Source organism: Malaya genurostris, chromosome 3, assembly GCF_030247185.1.
Source record: "Malaya genurostris strain Urasoe2022 chromosome 3, Malgen_1.1, whole genome shotgun sequence".
Lineage (NCBI taxonomy): Eukaryota > Metazoa > Arthropoda > Insecta > Diptera > Culicidae > Malaya > Malaya genurostris.
Window position 1 is genome coordinate 106,957,924 of NC_080572.1, and position 23,025 is coordinate 106,980,948.

The 23,025-nt window shown below is 37.9% G+C and overlaps 1 protein-coding gene across 3 annotated transcripts in view; it reads right to left on the reverse strand.

Moving 5' to 3' along the window:
• LOC131435352 (heterogeneous nuclear ribonucleoprotein L) overlaps positions 1 to 23,025 on the reverse strand; it is a 655,533-nt gene that overhangs the window by 408,739 nt on the left and 223,769 nt on the right. For all 3 annotated transcript variants that reach the window (XM_058603157.1, XM_058603156.1, XM_058603158.1), the window contains one exon: positions 6,665 to 6,781. In XM_058603157.1, the coding sequence (XP_058459140.1) occupies positions 6,665 to 6,781 (117 nt within the window). The remainder of the gene's footprint in view (positions 1 to 6,664; positions 6,782 to 23,025) is intronic.

Genomic DNA, 23,025 nt, shown 5'->3' on the forward strand with positions numbered 1-23,025 from the left:
TTTCCGACCGCTAAAGTCAATGGATCATTCTGAAATTTTCACAGAATAATCTATAATCTAAACAAATTTTATAAGAGATTTTCAGTTGGATTTTTTCATATTCGTCACCGTTTCTGAGAAAATCAGATTTGAAGCGTGAAAATAGCCCTCTAAATCACCCTAAAACATGCTGGCATCAGACCTTATTCCACCTAGTGCAGGGGTCAGGAGCATTTGGGTTCGGCAATGTTTTTTTTACAATATGCTAAATATCTAAGTTTTAAAAGAGTCTCAAACATTTTCTGGTCGACATACACCTTTTACTGGTTTTTAAAATAGAAGAATTTCCATATCCCTTGCCGTAGCCTCACTTCCGAACAGCCGCAATTGGCTCGCGAGCCGATCCCTGATTTTAAAATATTTGTTTTGAAGTTTTCTTACAAAAAAAGATCCGGATTAAATTCAGAAATCCCATGAAATTGAAACAAAATTTCCCATTCGATTTTTTACGTTTTTGAAACATGTCCTTACTGACGATTTAAAGTTTTATACATTCATTACCCGGTAACTCCGACACCGGATATCGAATCCGGATGAAATTTATGATCATAAAACTTGCTCTAAGCTTGTTAAACATCTCTGACAAAATGAATGTGAGTTTCATTTTAGAGTTTTGATCACTCTTTCCGATAATTCCGGTGTCGGAATCCGGAGACTGTCAAATAGAAGAATTTATTAACTGTATTTTCGAGGAGAACGGGTAATTTCATTGAAAGTCGTTTCGCCGAAAGCCATTTCAGTAAAAGTCGTTTTAACGAAAAGGTAATTTCGCCGAAATGGGCATTTACTCGAAAGAGTAATTTCGGAAACATTTCATCATTATTTAGAAAACTACATCCTGGCTAGTCCTCAAAAATATAATCGATGTGGCACAGCCACATAATTGGAGCCAAGATGGCTCGGACGCACTAAGTCACCGCCCCGCCGTCGGTAGCGACAGTCTCTCACATACAAACATAACATGCCTCGTTTGCCCGGTCGACTAAAAAATTATTAGACTTTCTGGTTTAATCACTAGGAAACGAATTTGCCCACTATTTTAAATATGAGATATTTCAAAAGTACGATTGTAAGTCATCAAAACGGGCGTGAACAATAGCATCTTTAATTCTTATTTTAAATCAATTGCAATACGATATTGACAACTATACGTTTCGTTGAATTAACATTTTCGGTGAAATGACATTCGGTGAAATGCCCATTTCGACGATATGACTTTCGGCGAAACGGTTTTTGGTGAAATGGCTTTCGATGAAATGACCCTGACTCATTTGGGGCTGGTCTTACAAGCCAGTGTCGTAGGTTCGAGTTTCTATTAAGTCGTATTAGTATTATTGTATTAGTTTTTATTAACTACAAATTTCCCAACTAATAAATTAGATGAAATTGAGAATTTACTTTACTGGAAAAACTCTTGTTTCTAAAGAATGTGTTTAGTTGGCGAATATCCTGGACACAAAAAAGCAACATTTCAATTCAACCCGAAATTCTCGTTTGCAACAATTTTTTTGGCTAAAATCAGAAAATTTGACGTCCAACTGTCACCATCACTGAAGAAAGGGAGAACAAAAAGAAAAAAAAATATTTTATTAACAAGTTTATTAGTCAAAAACTCATGAGATATGAGAAATAAACCCAATTAATTATAGAGGAGAAACCTATTCTTAATCTACCTAGTGATGTGATGATACCTTTTTCTTGTCTTCAAAACAGTTTCATTACAACATACTTTTTTTATTAGGAAAATTTATGACACAAATTACGGCTGATAATTTCGGATTAAAAATCATTCAGATTGATTCGGTTTGTTTACGAAAATTTATCTGCTAACATTTCTGAAACCAAACGTATCAGCAATAATACATTTGAACTTGATCATTACTAGCTTTCTGGAAAAACATGCGGATAGAAAAACACGAATTGTCGGTTATGTCACTTATACGATTATAGCACCTCAAGTGACAGCAAATTCATCTTCGAACTTCAATCTCACCCAAATTACCCAATAGTACTTTTCAAACGGGTTGGTTACGTCACTTATGACATTATATCTTCGGATGCGGGTGTAATAGTAAGCTCATCTACGATCTTGATCAATGACTCAGTAGGAGCTTCAGGATCAGAACAAAATGGCTCAGATGGAACGTTCCGCAAATAAATCGGAGATTTGTGTAGGAGCTTTCAAACGAGCCTAAGTTTGTTGAAATCGGTTCAGCCTTCTCTGCGAAAATTGAGCGGAGAGAAAATATATTTGTTTTGCCAGTGGCGTCACTTACACCATTATAGCTTCACAGAACCGGATGCGAGAGCGAGTTGATCTTCGAACTTGATCCACTATCCAATAGTTGTTTTCTAGCGAGCCTAACCTTATTGAAATCGGTTTAACCACCTTCGAGAAAAGTGAGCGTACAGAAAAAGTGCGGTTTGTCGGTTACGTCACTTTTACGATCATATCTCCGGAGCCGAAAGTGTCAGACATATCTTAGAACCAGATTTTAAATCCAATATTAGAGAAAAGTGAGCGTATAGAAAAAAACGTGAAAATGATTTTCCGATCTAGTCGAGCTGAATCGAATGATCTCCGGAGATCCGGTCAAAAATCGGTTTCTCCAGCGATTCTATTACCTTTCTATATAGAAAGGCTAAAACTCTTGAAAGTTGCTACATTGTGCTGAAAGGAGAAATAACAATCATGTCATGTCAGAAGAAACAAAAGAAGGATATTATTCCGGAATGAATTGGAACGTTATCAGATACACAATATTCCGTTGCTTTCAAACGCAAAATCTTCTACTCTTCAGCGCATTTTTTGTGTACGTGATTCTAAACTCTAACATACATACAAAAACATTTCTGAAAATCAAAACGTCTACTGCAGTTTTCCAAGCTTCATTGCAGTAATCCAGTCAGCACTCTGACTGAACATTGCAAATTAATCGTGTGTTTTGTGTAGAAGCGTTTACGGTACTTCATATTATTAGATATGAAATCGCTCAGTATTGACGTATCTACGCAACCAAGTTTTTGGTTATCCATAAATAGTTGACTTGGTGTATGACGAACTTAAATTGAAAGATATTCTGTCATTTTTCACTCAATGTAATAACCAGCCATAGTCAGAGGGGTTCCCGGAGAGAATGAATCCTGGCTCTATTTATCATGAAACGTTTTTGGCAGATCGTTTGACATCTATTCTTTCCACCTTATTTACTACACAATTCCTTTCTTTGTTCCTTTTGTTCCTTATTATCGATAAAATGATGAAAAACCATTACTAGTTACAAAAACTCAATAATCAGAGATAACACATGGATCAATAAGTCCCGAGACTAAAGCAGAGATGGCACTCGTAGTAAACCAGTAATCACGTCTTTCTAGAGTACTAACCTTTGCTTGAAACGGGTCAAAATTTTAAGTCGATCCGACCAGAAACAGCTGAGTTATCGAGGTTGGAGTAAAGTCGTTTTGTAGTTTGTTTAAAAATGGAAAAAACCGAGTTTCATGGATTGATAAAACATTGTTTTTGCCTTTCTCATATAGAAAGGTTATGCAATCACTTGAAAAACCGACTAGTGAAAATTGGCCCGGAGGGCCAAGTGTCATATACCATTCGACTCAGTTCATCGAGCTGAGCAATGTATGTGTGTGTGTGTGTGTGTGTGTGTGTGTGTGTGTGTGTGTGTGTGTGTGTGTGTGTGTGTGTGTGTGTGTGTGTGTGTGTGTGTGTGTGTGTGTGTGTGTGTGTGTGTGTGTGTATGTATGTGTGTGTGTGTATGTGTCAAATAATCTCACTAGGTTTTCTCGGAGATGGCTGAACCGATTTTGACAAACTAGGATTCAAATGAAAGGTCTCGTGGTCCCATACGGAATTCCTGAATTTCATCCGGATCCGACTTCCGGTTCCGGAATTATAGGGTAAAGTGTGTTCAATATTGTACACCGTCACTTAAACCGGCGAAACAAAAAACGTAAAAAATTTTCTAAACTGGTCTCAAAACTACACAAATCGATAGTCATTATCAGTAGGCAACTAATCAAACCGATTCCGGCTATCCTGGTTCCCGGTGTCCGGTTCCGGAAGTACCGGAAATAGTGGTCATATATACCATAATGGATCTCACTCACTTTTCTCAGCGATGGTTTGACCGATTTCCACAAACTTAGATTCAAATGAAAGGTCTTCCGGTCCCATACGGAATTCCTGAATTTCATCCGGATCCGACTTCCGGTTCCGGAATTATAGGGTAAAGTGTGTTCAATATTGTACACCGTCACTTAAACCGGCGAAGCAAAAAACGTGAAAATTTTTCTAAACTGGTCTCAAAACTACACGAATCGATAGTCATTATCAGTAGGCAACTAATCAAACCGATTCCGGCTATCCTGGTTCCCGGTATCCGGTTCCGGAAGTACCGGAAATAGTGATCATATATACCATAATGGATCTCACTCACTTTTCTCAGCGATGGTTTGACCGATTTCCACAAACTTAGATTCAAATGAAAGGTCTTCCGGTCCCATACGGAATTCCTGAATTTCATCCGGATCCGACTTCCGGTTCCGGAATTATTGGGTAAAGTGTGTTCAATATTGTACACCGTCACTTAAACCGCCGAAGCAAAAAACGTGAAAATTTTTCTAAACTGGTCTCAAAACTACACGAATCGATAGTCATTATCAGTAGGCAACTAAACAAACCGATTTCGGCTATCCTGGTTCCCGGTATCCGGTTCCGGAAGTACCGGAAATAGTGGTTATATATACCAAAATGGTTCTCACTCACTTTTCTCAGCGATGGTTTGACCGATTTTCACAAACTTAGATTCAAATGAAAGGTCTCCCGGTCCCATACGTAATTCCTGAATTTCATCAGGATCTGACTTCCGGTTCCGAAATTATAGGGTAAAGTGTGTTCAATATTGTACACCGTCACTTAAACCGGCGAAGCAAAAAACGTAAAAAAATTTCTAAACTGGTCTCAAAACTACACAAATCGATAGTCATTATCAGTAGGCAACTAATCAAACCGATTCCGGCTATCCTGGTTTCCGGTATCCGGTTCCGGAACTACCGGAAATAGTGGTCATATATACCAAAATGGATCTCACTCACTTTTCTCAGCGATGGTTTGACCGATTTCCACAAACTTAGATTCAAATGAAAGGTCTTCCGGTCCCATACGAAATTCCTGAATTTCATCCGGATCCGACTTCCGGTTCCGGAATTATAGAGTGCGTACTAGAAGAGTTTGTGTGTCATGTTAGTTGGTGGCCGTACGAACCGACTTTGACTATACCGGTTCTCGGGTTCCGGTGCCGGAAGTGCATATAATAGTGAGCCCACTTCGTTCTCTTAAGGATGGCTTACGCAATCAAAGCACTGTTTTATTCTGTATGTTATGCATAAACAATCACTTGGTTTCTTTCAAAAATCGAAGAGAAAATTTTTGAATAGAATACCACAATATTATATGTACATGAGAAAGGTATCATTACACCACTAGGTGGATTAAGACAGGTTTTAATGGGTAAAAACACCGTGCAAGCGAAACAATGGATTGAAAAATGTTATCCGGACTCTTGTCCATCAAAAGCAACGATTTGTCGGTGGTTCGCCAAGTTTAAACGTGGTCGTACCGACACAAATGACGCGGAACGCTCGGGTAGACCTGTGGAAGCCGTTACACCGGAAAATGTGAGTGAAGTGACAAACATTATAATGAAAGATCGTAAAGTGAAGCTCCGTGAGATTGCTGAGATGACACATATCATATGGAAGTGTATTTACTATCCTTCATGAAAAATTGAGCATGAAAAAGGTTTTTTCCAAGTGGGTGCCGCGATTGCTTTCGATGGAACAAAGTGCACCCTGCCACAAGTCGATGAAAACAATGGCGAAATTGAACGAATTGGGCTATGATCTGCTTCCCCACCCCTTAAACTCGCCAGATTTAGCCCCCAGTGACTACTGGCTTTTTGCTGATCTTAAAAAAATGCTCCAGGGAAAAAGATTTGGCTCAAATGAGGAGGTCATCGCTGAAACTGAAGCTTATTTTGAAGCGAAAGATAAATTTTTTTATAAACATGGTATTGAAAAATTGGAAAAACGTTGGAACCATTGTATCACCCTAAAAGGTGATTATGTTGATGAATAAAAAAAAATTTGCAAAAAAAATGTTGTTTCCATTGTTAGTCTCGGGACTTATTGATCTATGTGTTATGTGACACTTGAGCCAATTTGTTCTGATTCACGATTCTTATAAATCTGTTGCCTTTCTTCGCAAACTAATAAGGCTAACAGACTTTCAGCGCTAGCAACAGTAACAAAAAATAAAACACTTAACTTTCCCTGAATCTTGGGATGATTCTCTTGTTCAACGTTAAACGTCATTGAATGAGATATCCTTGAGCAAAAAATGCACAAAAGTAGCGATAGAATTTAGTTAAATCTCAAATCTACACAACAATAGCGTTATCATCCCCTACTCATAATTTTTCCCCTCCGGGAAAAAAAAGGCTGTCATAATCTGATGATGTTTAATTCCGTCATCTTTTCAGTTCTCTGCCCTTCTTTTTTCATCTATCTACTAGATACTGGGATCAACACAAAGGCAACAGACACTTACCACTGTGATCGGATATACGGGGTTGATAATGGTGAAGAGCAGGATATGGTTTGGCCTGGTTGCGACATCGCGCTTCCGTCGCGGTTCGTCTGTCACGTTGATATTATTGTTGTTGTTCTGTAAGAGAAAAAGAAACATTTCCAGAATTAATGCCTCGTCGGTTCAATATTTCATTGATAGAAAATTCGATCGGTTAGATGTGGTTGGATATTTATAGATTAGGATGCAGCACGACCGAGCACGTTTCGCTCGGTAGGCAGCGCCATTCCGTTCGCAAGAACGGCACGGACGTTGATTTATTTACTCACAGACATGGAACGGTTCGCCGGATAAAAATCACACTGGTGGATAACAACTGCCGTAGTACCTACCTGTTTGCCACCTTGGTTCATGATTCTAACAACTAAGTTAGAATGTTATTTTTATGTTTTGATAAACGACCACCGTGCATTGGTAGCAGCAGTTAAATAAATTTGCTGACGGCAACTTTTGCGAAAAATTTTCAGCTTGATTTGTTATTCAGCTGTTTAACATATGAAGGATATTTTACAACACAAATCACCAAAGACTCCACTGCAGGATCATTATCGAGACTAAGAAATTACAACCGTTATATCACGACACCCTGGAGTAAAAGTACAATTCGATTTGAGTGAAAAGTCTTAATTTATGACTTCTGCAGCTTCGATGTTTGATGTTTGCACTTACAATCTTTGCTCTACCTTCACGCAAAGGCCATTTCTTGGAAGTTAGAAAGGTAGAACCGCTTTCGGAGTACACTGAAATCCCAGGCGTCATCACGCAGAAAACAATCCCGAGTCGTAAAATCTGATGGAAGACACAGCAACGAAGGATGATTTCTATTTTTCCATCTCCCCATATAACTTGAGAGGCTTATAGTCACCGAAGAAAAAAATTTATTTTACGAGTCTGTCGTAAAGGTTAGATGTTTCTAAAGATGATAAAAGTTATATACACTTATTTTTAGATTGGAAATTGTTTTAGGAAGATGTCAAACTTTTCCTTACTAGGGCAAATCTGGATGCTTAGGATTTTTATCTAGTTTGATTTCCGAAATTACTCGATAGCACGCAAGACATCTTTGGTAAAGACATAAAAACGTCTCCATTGGATGCCGTAGTCAATACTAATCCAGAAAGAGAGAAAGAGGTTTTGGATCGGTACGAATGTTATTGAATTGAAATATGCAAAATCTGTACCAGATGTCGTGGGAATATTAAACGAAATACTATTGATAAAAGTAATTGTAATGGATAATATTAATAGAAATATAATCAGCAATTTAAGATTAAATTTCCAACCGTGTGAGATACCCATGAATAACTCATTTTTTTTGTTTTCTCTAACTTTTGAAAACTATAAGGAAAACTCATAATGCTTGCTTGCCTTTTTTCGCACTCGAACGACTGTTTGGAGGTAGTCTCAGTTCCGATATTAGACTGGACGAGTATAAAGACTGTCCCAGAAAGTATGGACGCAACCAAAAACCGCTGCCATTTCGCAATGGTTCAGAATCTGTCAATTTTATGGCTGCGTCCAGTTGTTTACACTCTTCTCTAACCACTTGTGCAGTTGTTTATTCGTTTTCATTAGTTTGTTTCGAAACGCGTGAACTTTCAGCAGAACAACGTCGAAAAATTGTGTACAAATGGGGCACAGAACGCAGACTGTCACTGAGAAAGATAGCAAAAATGGAAAGAGTAAGTGAAGAAGCCGTGCTGCTAAATGCAATCAGGACGTTCGGTGAGAATAACACCTTTGAGGATAAACCGAAAACGGGTCGAAAAAAAGGTCCTGCTAACCCTCGGTTGGATGAGCGTATACTGAAGGCGTTCGAGCAAAAGAAGGAGGTGTCAGTTCGGGATGTGGCCAAAAAAGTGGGCACTTCGAAGTCAAATGTTCTTCGTGCTAAAGAACATTTGAATTTTTGAACCTATAAGAAGCAGAAACAACCAAAACGTAGTCCGAAACAAGAAGCATCGATTGGGCCGAGGGTTCGAAAGCTGTACAATACGAATCTTGCTGGAAATTTGAACTGCATAATCATGGACGACGAAACCTACGTGAAACTCGATTACAAATCCTTGCCGGGACCACAATATTATACGGTGCCAGAAGGGCAAGTGTTAAACCAGTCCGAGACATCGATTGAAGTAGAAAAATTTGGTAAGAAAGCTATGGTCTGGCAAGCAATTTGTAGCTGCGGTAAGATTTCGAAACCCTTTATCACCACTGCTTCAATGAACAGCGAAATATACATCAAGGAATGTTCACAAAAACGACTTCTACCCATGATTCGAAGCCACAAGGATCCTGCTGTCTTCTGGCGAGATCTTGTTTCTTGCCACTACTCGAAATCATCGATAGAATGGTATACTACCAAAAATGTGCTAAAATCGGTTCGAGGCAAAATGTCATGAAAAAAGATGCTAAACACAGTCTTTTTGGTACTTAGAAACAATTGGATGTATGACAGTATAAAAAATCATGTTTCACGTAGCTCCCAAGTATTGCTTTGTCATACAGCGCTCAAAACTCCTACTGCTGGACTAGGGGGAAAAGTCGCTTACACAAAAATGCCGATATCTCCGTTAAAACTGGACCGATTTTAACAATCTATGGCTTATTGGATAGCTATTTTCGAGCGAAATTTATGTCTAAAAACATATCCTGTTTTCAAGGTGAATTGTGACAGTCATGGTAAAAAAAATAATTGAAAATTTTGACATAAAACAATAACTCAAAAAGTGAACATCCGTTCTCAAAACCATTCAATAGCGTTCTGGATGACGGGGAGACCTTTCATTTGCGACTAGTGTAATCAAAATCGGTTCAGCCATCTCTGAGATCTCGACCACTATGTAGACAACACACATACAGATACACACACACATACACCCATACACACACTGTCACAATTGATCTTGAACACACACACACACACACACAAGCATTTGCTCAGTTTGAACGAATTATTCCTATTGTAAAGGTAAAACGTGAATGAACTCAATATTATTATGATGGCTATTATTATTATTATTATTATTATTACTATTAATCTTATTATTACTATTATTATTATCAAACATATACATTGTTTTCTTCATCAAGAGAATAATAGAAGTTCAACATCACTTACCCAAATCAATCAAATCAGTTTTTTCTAAATCGGAATCAGTTGAATCGCTTTTAATTTGAGCTAAAGCATTCAGCTCTACTACTTTATGTTCTCTGACGAACTCTGCAGCATTTATCACATGACTATGCATAAATTTGACTTATGTCTTAATCTTATATGAAGCCAACACCACTAAAATCTCTTCAACGATATTTTCAGCGGTGTGGCGGTTTTTTTTTTTTTTCATAAATGCGTTTATTTCATAGGCAATATACATAAGTTTTTCTTCGCCGTGGCATCTACAATACATAGTACTTTAAACCTAATACATTTCGAATATCCTATTAGTATGTTGGTATTCATTAGTTAATCTAAACACTGTTTTTATCAAGCGAGTTGCTATTATAAATTACATTAAATGAAATACATTTATTTTGTACATGATCTTATAACTATTTCAGGTTTGTTTGTATCAGTTCATCACTTTTATTTAATATAAGATAGCTGGCTATTGGTTGAACTCATGGAAGAGAAAACAATCTAACATAAAATAAAATTTAAATTGGAACTCCAATGGACTTAATGAAATAATAAAGAAGTTTCATGTAAGGAACGTCACGACAAGCAAGAATGTCGCGAACTGGGACATTGGATAGTCTACCTTGGGTACGCAAGGAATTTATTAGTTGAGATCTGACATCACGATACTCCACGCATGTCCAAACAACATGGTCAATATCGCGGTAACCTTCGCCACAAGCACAATGATTAGTCTCGGAAAGTCCAATTCGAAGGAGATGGGCATCTAACGTGTAGTGATTGGACATGAGTCTGGACATCACACGAATGAAATCTCTACTCACATCCAATCCCCTGAACCATGCCTTTGTCGATATTTTAGGAATAATTGAGTGCATCCACCGACCCAGATCATCTTTATCCCAAGAAGCTTGCCAGCTGGCAAGTGTTCTTTGGCGAGACGCGCTATAGAATTCATTGAAAGCAATTGGTCTCTCATAAATTTCACCCTCAATAGCACCACGTTTGGCTAAAATATCGGCTCTTTCATTGCCTGGAATGGAGCAATGAGCCGGGACCCAAACTATTGTGATTTGATAATTATTATTCAATATGACGTTCAGGCACTGTTTTATTTTGCCCAAGAAAAAAGGTTCATTTTTGCCAGCAGCCTTTGAGCGAATGGCTTCAATTGCACTCAGACTATCTGTGAAAAGAAAATAATGGTTTGGAGATAATGTGACGATTATACTCAAACTATAATGAACTGCTGCTAACTCTGCTATATAAACAGATGCAGGTTCTTGAAGCCTAAAGGAGACCGAAACATTATTGTTGAACATACCAAACCCTGTCGCTTCTTCAATTCGCGATCCGTCCGTGTAAAACATTTTCTCAGAGTCGATATGCCTGAACTTACTTGTAAATATTTTTGGGATTTCCAACGAGCGTAGGTGTTCCGGAATTCCACGCACTTCGCGCTGCATGGATGTGTCGAAAAATAAAGTTGAGTCAGGGACATTTAGGAGGCTGACACGGATAGGAATATATCTTGAAGGGTTGATTTCCTGTGACATATGGTTAAAATATACAGTCATGAATCTTGTTTGAGATTGAAGCTCAACTAGCCTTTCGAAGTTATTAATAACTAGGGGATTCAGTACCTCGCATCTTATTAGCAGTCGCGACGAAAGCTCCCAAAAACGATCCTTCAATGGAAGAACTCCCGCCAGAACTTCAAGACTCATTGTATGTGTCGAATGCATGCAGCCTAAAGCAATTCGCAAACAACGATATTGAATTCGCTCTAATTTGATAATATGAGAGTTTGCAGCGGAACGAAAGCAAACGCATCCATATTCCATCACTGAAAGTATCGTTGTCTGATACAATTTTATTAGATCTTCCGGATGAGCACCCCACCAAGATCCGGTTATTGTTCGAAGAAAATTTACTCTTTGTTGGCATTTTGTTATCAGAAGCCTAATGTGTCCTCCCCACGTGCATTTGGAATCAAACCACACCCCGAGGTATTTGAAAGTCAAAACCTGTTGGATCATTCTTCCCATCATATGAAGCTGAAGCTGCGCGGGATCATGCTTTCTTGAAAAGACGACCAGCTCTGTTTTCTCCGCAGAGAATTCGATACCCAGATGGACAGCCCAAACGGACAAGTTATCTAAGGTATCTTGCAATGGTTTTTTCAGATCAATAGCTTTGGGTCCAGTAACTGAAACTACGCCATCATCTGCCAATTGTCTTAGTGTACATGGGGATACTAGACAGCTGTCAATGTCATTCACGTAAAAATTATAGAGGAGCGGACTGAGGCAAGAGCCTTGCGGTAGACCCATGTAGCTAATTCTGAATGTTACCAAATCGCCATGTGAAAAATGCATGCGTTTCTCTGACAAAAGGTTGTGCAAATAATTATTTATAACCGCTGGGAGTCCATGTTGGTGAAGCTTGTCTGAAAGAACATCAATGGAAACTGAATCAAATGCTCCTTTAATGTCTAAAAATACAGATGCCATTTGTTGCTTTTGAGCGAAGGCAATTTGGATGTCAGACGAAAGTAATGCAAGGCAATCATTCGTCCCTTTATTTCTACGGAAGCCAAACTGAGTATCTGACAACAAACCGTTCGTCTCGACCCAAGTGTCGAGACGTCGTAGAATAATTTTTTCGAACAATTTTCTGATGCAGGACAACATCGCGATGGGTCTATATGAGTTGTGATTGGAAGCTGGTTTCCCCGGCTTTTGAATGGCGATAACTTTCACTTGCCTCCAGTCAGGTGGAACAATATTTTGCTCAAGAAGCTTGTTGAACAATTCCAACAAACGTCTTTTTGCGAGGTCGGGCAGATTCTTCACCAAGTTGAATTTAATTCTGTCCAACCCAGGAGCGTTATTGTTACAAGACATGAGTGCTATGGAAAATTCCATCATTGAAAAGGGGCTATCAATGGAACCATTATTTGAAAAAGATTCCCTAATAATGCTATGCGTAGGAACAGAATCTGGACAAACTTTCCTCGCAAAATCAAATATCCATCGGTTCGAGTATTCCTCACTCTCATTTCCTACGTTACGATTCCTCATTCGTCTGGCCGTATTCCAAAGAGTGCTCATTGAGGTTTCTCTTGACAAACCTTCGACAAAATGTCTCCAATAGCTACATTTCTTGGCCCGAAGTATGCTCTTGTACTTGGTTTCTAAAGTCAAGAATTTTTCAAAATTCTGAGGAGTTCCTCCTCCTCGTTTTAAAAACGTCTTGAAAGCATTTTGTTTCGCGTGCTTAGCATCTGAGCATTCTTTGTCCCACCAAGGGTTTGGAGGCCTTTTGTTAGACGATGGACCAAAAAATCGTTTGGTTTGGGCTTGTTCTGCGGCCTCAAGAATCGAACAAACGAGGAAGTCATATTCTTCAAGTGGGGGGAGCTCTTCCATTGAAGTTAAGACACTTGAAATATTACTTTGGTATTTAATCCAGTCAATATTTTTTGTCAAATCATATGGAATATTAACTGAATTAGCAATGACTTTGTTACTGCTAATTGAGATGATGATTGGTAAATGATCGCTACCATGTAAATCAGGAAATACTTTCCAGGTGCAATCTAGTCGAATTGAAGTCGAGCAAAGAGATAAATCTAATGCACTTGGATGTTCAGGAGGTCTTGGGATCCGTGTCATGCTACCCATATTTAGTACCGTCATGCTAAAATTGTCGCAAATATTATATATTAAGGATGATCTGCTATCATTGTAAACGGAACCCCACATCATTCCGTGCGAATTGAAATCTCCTAAAATCAAACGTGGAGCAGGAAGGGCTTCGACAATTTCATTAAGCTGTCGTTGTCCAACTTGAGCTCTTGGAGGAATATATACTGAAGCAATGCAAATGTCCTTTCCTTTAATGTTTATTTGACAAGCAACAACTTCTATACTAGAAGTCGAAGGAATATTTAATCTATAAAAGGAATAACATTTCTTAATTCCTAAAAGCACTCCACCATACGGAGAGTCTCTATCGAGACGTATAATGTTAAAGTCATTAAAATTTAAGGCTATGTTTGATGTAAGCCATGTTTCGCACAAAGTAAATACATCACATTTTTGACTATGCAACAAAACTTTAAATGAATCAAGTTTTGGCATGATGCTTCGACAATTCCACTGCAGGACAGTGATTGAATCATTTGCGGCGGATGATAAATTATCCATCAAATGATACAAAACCTGAAAGAACTGGCCATTGAGCTGATAACTGTTTCAAAAAAGTTCTAGCTATTGGAAGGAATGCCGTTATGATAGTCTTTGAAGGTTCAGAAATATTGAATGCTGCGAAAATCCATTCTACAATTTCCGAAAACTTAAGTAATCCTGTTGGTGAATGTGAAACGGAGCCCACTGGATTATTGTCTTTTCTTGAGCTAGTTTCTGGATTGGTTTGTGAATTTGACAAACCAGGAGGCACAGTTTTTGGTTTTAAATTTGACTTTTTAGCTTTAACACGGGGATCTTTTTTTGAAGATGTAATTTTAGGTGTCTTTTTAGGTATTTTGTGGTTTGTTAATCTCCTCTTAACAGACCCTTGAGGAGTGACAAACGAGGTATCTTCACTATTTCCGTCGGAGTCAGATTCCTCTGGCTCCATAAGATTTGAAAAACCGTTTTCGGTTTCCAAGGGGGAGACATGTATGACCGTTTTAAGCATTTCTGCATATGTGCGCTTAGACCGTGCTTTTAAAGAAAGCTTCATTTTGTCTTTACGCAACTTAAATGCAGCGCATACTGAAAGATCATCATGAGGTCTCTCCCCACAATAAACACATTTTTCAACATTTTTATCGCAAAGATTATCCTTATGAGGCCCTTGACATTTGATACATTTGGACTTATTACTACAGTAAGTAGCTGTATGCCCGAATTTTTTACAGTTCGTGCAATTCATAACATGCGGTACGAAAAGCCGAACAGGAAGACGAATTTTATCGATATAGACATGGCTAGGCAACGCAGATCCTGTAAATGTTACACGAAACGAATCTGAGGGACGATACGACTTTTTTCCATCGACAATAGATGCTGAGTACAATTGCTTGCACTCGAGTATCTTAACTCCCTCAAGCATGGAGTTTTTAAAACGACCAACTCCATTTTTAAGTAAATCATCGGCCGTCAGACTTGCTTCAGTCACAACACCGTCAATTTCCACCTCCTTCGATGGAATGTAAACTCGATATTCAACAGAAAATAATTTACAGGTTACAATTTCGTTCGCCTGTTTCAAGTCATTGACAACAACTCGAATTTTATCTCTATTAACTTTACATATTTCTTTAACTTCAGAGAAATGTGATGTCAAATCCTTGGTAATTTGCATCAAATTTAAAATCTTTTCTTTTTTTCGAAGATAGACTATCCATGGCCCAGTGGTACCCTGTGGATAATGTTTAGCCCTCGGAGTATTTAAACTCTTACTAGTATCCGGAATCGGATTCGGATGATCTTCCATGAGATCATCCATTACATTAAATTTTTTTGTAAATTAATAATACCAAAATAAAAACTTATGTTTAGTAAAATTTCAGATATAAGAAATAAAAAATAAATTAAATTAAATCTACCTTGTAGCTGATGTCTCTGTTCCTTTATCGTGAAGAACGACGTGAAGCTCTTCCAACGATTTCCAATTGGCAGTCTTCTGCTGTTTCCAATTGGCAGTCTTCTGTCGTTTACTGCTATCTCAGTTGCTCTGCCGTCGTTGTGAACACCACTGCACTTGCTGTGCTGCCTGTACCTGACCCCAGGTACAGTGCTTTTGCTCTTGGTGGCGATCAAATGCGATGCTTGCAGTGTAGCACCTCGCGATATATGCCGTCTCTTTTGATCCTACGCAGCGTACAAATTCTGGTACCTGGTAGATCAGCACTGGGTTGCTTTAGCACCTTTGTGCCTTTGCACCCCTTCGTCTTCGCACCTTTATGCGATGGCACCTCTGTGACTCGTCACTTCTATGCTCTCGCACCTCTGTGTTTCTACACCTCTGTGCGTATGAACGGGATGGCCTTCGTTGCTAGCTTTCCAGTCGGGAAACGCCCCGAATATTGCGTTTGCTATGGGCAGTTTAACTACCTGAAGCTTAGAATTGTCTCGGTAGCAGCCGTTAGCTCACGAGCCAGTACAATCGAAACACAACCTCTTCGCTTGAATGGTTTTTACTGAATGAGGTGTGGCGGTTAGTCAGCTCTAGCATGCTCAATCCACGATGCTGAATTTTGCAATTTTCGATAAATTGCGCGGTTATTCCAAGAACGGCACATCTACTGGCAGCATCAACTGTTATGCTAAACAGGCGATCCTTAAGCTCTTCAGTTATTCTTGCTCGAATTACCGAGGCTGTTTCGTCTATCCATGCAACCACATTTGATCTGTTAGCAGTGCCTTTTAGTGCTGCTTGCATACCTCTGGTTTGAATCCTTTTTGTTCGAAGAATCGATAACTGACACCATCGAATGCCACCATTTCTACACAAGCTGTTTTAAAATTTTCGGCATCAGTTTCAATCGATATTTTTTTGAATGTACGTCCCGTGTTCTCTGTGTTTTTAGTACCCACCGAAGCTTCGTTTTCACGCTTTCTATGGTTTTTTGTTACTATGTAGTTCTCGGTATAATTAGCATGCATATTGATTCTGATTTTCCTGTTAAGTTCCAATATTTTTAAAATAAATGTATAATCTGTACTTCGAATCTAACTAAATGTTATAACTAAAACTACGCAAAGCATAGCCAATTTTCATGAAATTATCCCCTTTCAGACTACGTCCACAAAGTTTACATTCGAACGTGTTTGAGCAATCGTTGTAAGTAAAATAGATTGAAGATGTCCCCTTTGGTTCTGCCATTTCGTATTCTCAATACCTTCACCTGAACAAGAATTTAAACTAGCAATTGGGTGTCAAAAAACGATAACGAATGGAACCTCAAAGCAGCAATGTGAATAGAACTTAGAGTTCGAGCGGGAATAAGAGTTCGTGTGGGAGCGAAAGAGCGAGTTTTCATGTGTGTAATAATCAAAGAGTAAGCAACAGCAAGAGTGCGAGAGTGGAAGAGTAACGGGTGCAGGAGGAGTGTGCATGCTTGTCTGTACACGAGTGAGTGAGTGAGAGCCAAAAGGAGCACGACTGAGGTGGAGAATGTTTGATCGTCACTAACCAGTTAAGAATGCCGTAGAGCAATTATGCGAAAAAAATGTGTGTCGAGCACGCTCACAGGAGAGTCTTAGATGTTTAGGTGAAACATGAAAGAACAGAATGTGTGCAATTTGAATGAGCTTAGCAACACTGCTTTTAAGCGGATTTCCTATGTTATGCGGGTTTTTTTACACGGTACGAGTCCCCCGCGTAAAAAGAGATCTCAGTGTAGTTTGAAATCATCAGCAAGCCGTAGTTTAAAATGTTTCACTGAGAAGTTCAGATTATTTAGGAAGAATAAAAATATAAATGGCTTTAAATGACTTCCTTGAGGTACTGCAGAGTAAACTGCAAATTGAGCTATTTGTACAGTTTCCTAACAACTAATGATTAGTAATGTATGAATACATACAATCCAAGTAAAAACACCATCAAAGCCAAGCCTGTTGAGTTTAGCTGTTGTTATTAAATGGTTTATTTTATCAAGTGCCGTTGAAAATCTATGTAGATAACATTGAGGCGCGATTGTATTGATTCGATGATAAATGATTAAAATCCTCCTTAGCTTAAGGGGCGGGTAGCGTCTAACACTTTCGAAAAATCATTTATTATTTTCTTTATATTTTCGTATAGTAAAACATTTGAAGAATTTTCTGTGAAATTTGCAAGCCTATTGGAACGAAACTCTGGAAGTTATGGACCTTTATCTATGGCTATCTCATTCTACGAAGAAGCAAGAGCTCGGCGCACAAACAATAGATTTCTACTTCGATTGACTTCAAAACTTGACAAAACATTCTTGAAATGTTTCGTTGTAATAAATTATAAAAGAAAAAACACGATTTTTTGAGATTGTTAGACCCTACGGGCTCCCTTGGCTAATTAATTGTTTCCATTGATTTTATAGACAAAAACCTTTAAACGCGTTTTCCTCGAAAGCAGGTTTTGAAAGTCCGTGTCCACCGTCATTCAAAAACTACTGCACCAATTTTTTTCAAATTTTGCACACACTTTCTACATATAAAAAATTAGACCCCAACGTTTTCCTTTTTTGTTTGTTACTTTGGGGAGGTTTAACAGCTACAAAATGGCGGATTTTTTCGTGAAAAATCGAAGTTTTCACTTCAAAAAATCACCAAAAATTTAAAAAAAATTGAGAAAAAATCAAACAGAAACGTTGGGGTCTAGAAAAACTTCTACTCTATCTATGCTGCTTTGATTTGTTCACTTCTGATTAGTCTGCACTGAGATACAGTGGACACCGCAAATCATGATTCTTAAGAAGCGTTCTCGAAAATACCTCTTCACCGACTTATTCATCGGTGGAAACTCCAACGTTCGAACAAAGCTACGGAAACTTCTAGTGATATCTTTTTTCTCATGTCGACGATATAGCAAAATGTCGTTTTATGTGTAACGAATAATGTTCAATTCAATAACTCTTATTGTTTCATAGACGATTTCTGAATTTTATCTGGATCCGACTTCTGGTTCCAGAATTACAGAGTGATGTGTTAAAAAATGAACCTAATATCACTCATTTGGTTCGAAGAGAGCTGAACCGATTTTCTCCATCTCATTCGAGTAAATCGGTATCACTTCCATTTGTATTCATCCCACAGATCCGATAAAGATACGATGATTTCGAACGGAAGCGACAAAATGAAACAACTATCCTCACCATACTAGAGACAGTACGAGAATAAGGAGTATTGAAACCCGATCATTATTGGAACCAGTACTAGTACTGGAAGAGAAGGAGAAGTCAATGCCACATCATTCCGCTAGCAGTTATACTCGATTCAATCAGACAGTACCTGGCCAGAGGGAAGAAGTGCAAATCTTTTGAAATTCTCCCCAGGATGTTTGCCATCACCAATATCGAAACTGATGAAGTGAAATAAGTGTGTGCATCATACTTGCGCTGTTTTATTTTCATCGTTGGTATCTTTTGCTCTGCGAAAAAAAATCGCTGGGTTTTAATGAAATATGGTAAAGGGGTAGGAAAATTGCTATAGGGATCAGGTTGTTCTCAAAACCTTTCTTTTAGTAGAAACAATCCCGTTCTGTCTATACCCAAGACCGACTGTGAAATCTGTTGAAATGGAAGGTCAGGTACCGCATCGGATTGTTTTTTTTTTCATGTATTTTAGACAACGCTACAGCATTTCTACCAAATATTGTATAATACCAACAGATTTTTGGCGAAGAATTCTGTTCCTTAATATGATGTAATATTGGGATAAGACGAACCGAGAAACATTAATACTCTGATAATATACATAAATCAGATGGTTGTATGCAGTTTCCAATAAACTTTTATTTGCTGGAACATAAGAAACTCAGCAAACCCATTGAGGTCAAGGTTCGACACTAAAATCGCAAAAATAGAAACAAACCACGCCCATCAGCTGCGCACCAAATACAATCAGTCACACCTGCTTGGTGTAAGTGTCCTTCCAGTATTTTTGAAACATTCATAAACTAGTGTAAGTTGAGAAGAGAATTGAATGATTTTCCTCTTGCTGGATTAGTGTTCAGATTGCCGAGTGCCAGAGGGTTGCTATTTTCTATTATTTTGATGACACAGAATGTCATCAACAATTTATGCAAATACGATTTCTGGCGCTCGGGAACTGAAAAGATTCGCCTTTTGTTTGCTAGGTTTGAATTGTTGTTGGAACGAGAAAAATAACCTCCAATCTTCCACATTGGAGGATTGGTAGATCCGGGGATTGTGGCTGGAAGAGGTTAAATAATAAAAGAAATATAAGATAATATTGGTGAGGTTGGCAGCAAGGGCGATTCTTATGCGTATGGCATTACAATGAGGAGCAAACGCGTTCGATGAAACAACCAAATGGAGATCGGTCAACGTGGGTATAGGGTTGCCACCTATACAAGCCTCCCCCGACATTGCCGTACTTAGAGGAAGCTATCGTATTGCAGGACTACATTGACGACGGCTCGACGGCTGACTATTCAAACACCGTATTGAAAAACGCCAGATTATAAATATGTAAAAGTTTTTCTAGGAGGCATGCACGCATGGTATAATCAAAAGATTTTCTACATTAATTTCACAGATTATATAATCCCTCATACAATGAAATTCATGATATATATATATATATATATATATATATATATATATATATATATATATATATATATATATATATATATATATATATATATATATATATATATATATATATATATATATATATATATATATATATATATATATATATATATATATATATATATATATTCAGATCTAAATTCCACTCGAAATGACTTAATCAAAAATCAACATATTACTTTTTTTAGCGGTTAATGGAATGAACTGAATCTATTGTCGTTTTTCATTGCTTCCACTCGTTCGGTGCCAGTGTCTTGCCCTGACAGCCGATCAATGAAACGGTTTTGTAAAGTTTGGTTTGCACACATGCCGGAAAAGAAAACGGGTGCAAAATAGTTGCCCGCGAATTGCCCCGAAAGTGCATTTTTTTTCGTGCGGTGCAAATCAATGAAACACAGTGCACCTGTTTTGATTGCCCGACTGCACGAAAAGTGCCCGAATCGAGCAAAAAACTCCACGAGTGTTCTCAATGAAAAACGACATAAGTGTCGTAACCGACAAATCGCACTTTTTATATGCACGCTCATTTTTTCGGATATGCTGAGCCAATTTCAACAAGCTTGTTTGAAAGCTATTATTAAGTGGTGAATCAAGTTCACATATCAAGTAACTGTCACTTCCAATCCAGGAGATGTATTGGTATAAATGTCGTAATCGACAAAATGCATTTTTTATCTTCACTCGATTTTCTCAACAAATGTGGCTAAACCGGTTTTACTAAGCTTAGGCGCGTTTGAAATCTACTATTGTGTTGTGAATCCGGATTACTTCCGGTTCCGGAGATATAAATGCATGAGTGACGAAACCAACAAAACGCTCTTGTTTTCCTGTCGTTCAATGTTCTCCGATATGGCTCAACCGATTATGAATACACTATAAATCGTTTTATGCACTTCTGAAAGCTTCTTCAATCAGTACACTCAATCAAACAAAACTAAATATATGAAACATTTCCACTGTACGAATATTGTATGTTTAATTTAAAAACGCAAATGCAAACTATTAACCAATGATGAATTAGTAAGTAACCTTCTCCGCCACGAGATGGTGTAATTGATATGTTTTTGCCTTTCTCTATAGAAAGGTATTAGAATTGCTGGAAAAACCGACTTTCGAACGGAGCCTCGGAGACCCATAGTGTTATATACCATTCGACTCAGTTCGACGAGATCGGAAAATGCCTGTGTGTGTATGTATGTGTGTGTGTGTGTGTGTGTGTGTGTGTGTGTGTGTGTGTGTGTGTGTGTGTGTGTGTGTGTGTGTGTGTGTGTGTGTGTGTGTGTGTGTGTGTGTGTGTGTGTGTGTGTGTGTGTGTGCACTTTTAGAAGATATTTGAACGCGCTCAATTTTCTCAGAGATGGCTGAACCGATTTTAACAAACTTGGGCTCGTTTGAAAGCTACTGTTGGGCCATTGATCAAGTTCAAAGATCAAATGGCTGTGACTTTTGGTTCCAGAGATATGATGGTATAAGTGACATAACCGACAAAACACGTTGATTTTTACCGCTCTTATATCTATATAAGGGTGCCAATATTTTGGGATCACCTCTAATTTCGTAAAGCGCTAGTGCTCAAAAGTTTAAGCACATCGAAAAATGTCCTCATGCAAAATTTGAGCTAAATCCGACATGCGTAAGGGGTGCTGCCCGGTGGTAAAAGTTTGACAATTTTCGATCTTGAAAAAGCACCATAGGGGAGAGTACATGAAATTTCCAAAACCGAAATTTTTTTTTGATGCCGAAACTCTTAAAACTACATAAAACATCGAAATTCTGTGTCATCTCAAAAAAAATTTTTTGAAAAAATCAACTTTCTGGGACTTTTGATATTTTTTCTAAGTCCCAAAAAGCCGATTGTTTCAAAAAAATTTGTTTTCGAGATGACACTAAATCTCCACGTTTCATGCAATTCTAAACCTTTTGTAATCAAAAATTTATTTTCGATTTCGAAAATTTCATGCAGATTAAAAAATATCCCTAAAACTACAAAATCATCGGAATTATTTTATTAATATCAATTATATAAATTAACAAAAGTATTTGGTTGGAATTGATGAAACATTTAAATCATCTGTTTTATTCCTCCTGGCGGTACACAGATATATTATTGTTTTAGGTAAAGAATAATATTTCCTTAGTGTAGCATACAGGGCTGAGAAAATAAAGACCAAAACCTCATCAAAACGAGATCACTTCCGGAGAATCTTTTCATGATCAGTTGATCAGTGAATTTAAAATCACATCGATCTTCCGTCACACAATGGGTAGTGATTTTGAGCTAAAATGATTCTTGATTTATGTAAGTTCAATCATTTGATGATTCGATAAGCTTTGTTGTTGGTGGAGGAAAATCACAAACCTCATCTATAAATTTCACTTTTTTGCTGCTGATTCAAGTATAATTATTCCTTATATTAAGGAAATATTATAGTATATGGGACAATCATGCGTAGAACGGTATTATAATAGGGTACCATCCAAAAAGAAATTTTCACCTTCCATGCATCGAATCATTTTCGTATATGCTCAAAAATTTGAAAGTGTTGCTCAACCAGTGCTAGTCCCATCGATGAAAAAAGATGATAATCAGAAGGCGCCCAACCAAGCTGAGAAATTGGTTCTTTGTTAACTTTGGCTGGATGTACAGGAGCGCTGCTGCAGAATGACTTTTCCTAACCATTGAGCCCATTCTGACCGTCTGGTCGCTTGATGCGTTGTTCAAATTAATCATCTGTAGTTCGTGATTGTAGTTCGTCAACAGAAGAATTGTGTTGGTCTATTTTCGAGTTCTTTGTCAAAAACGTGCTTAATTCACCTAGCAGTGAGATGATATTTTTTTTATCAAGTATGTGT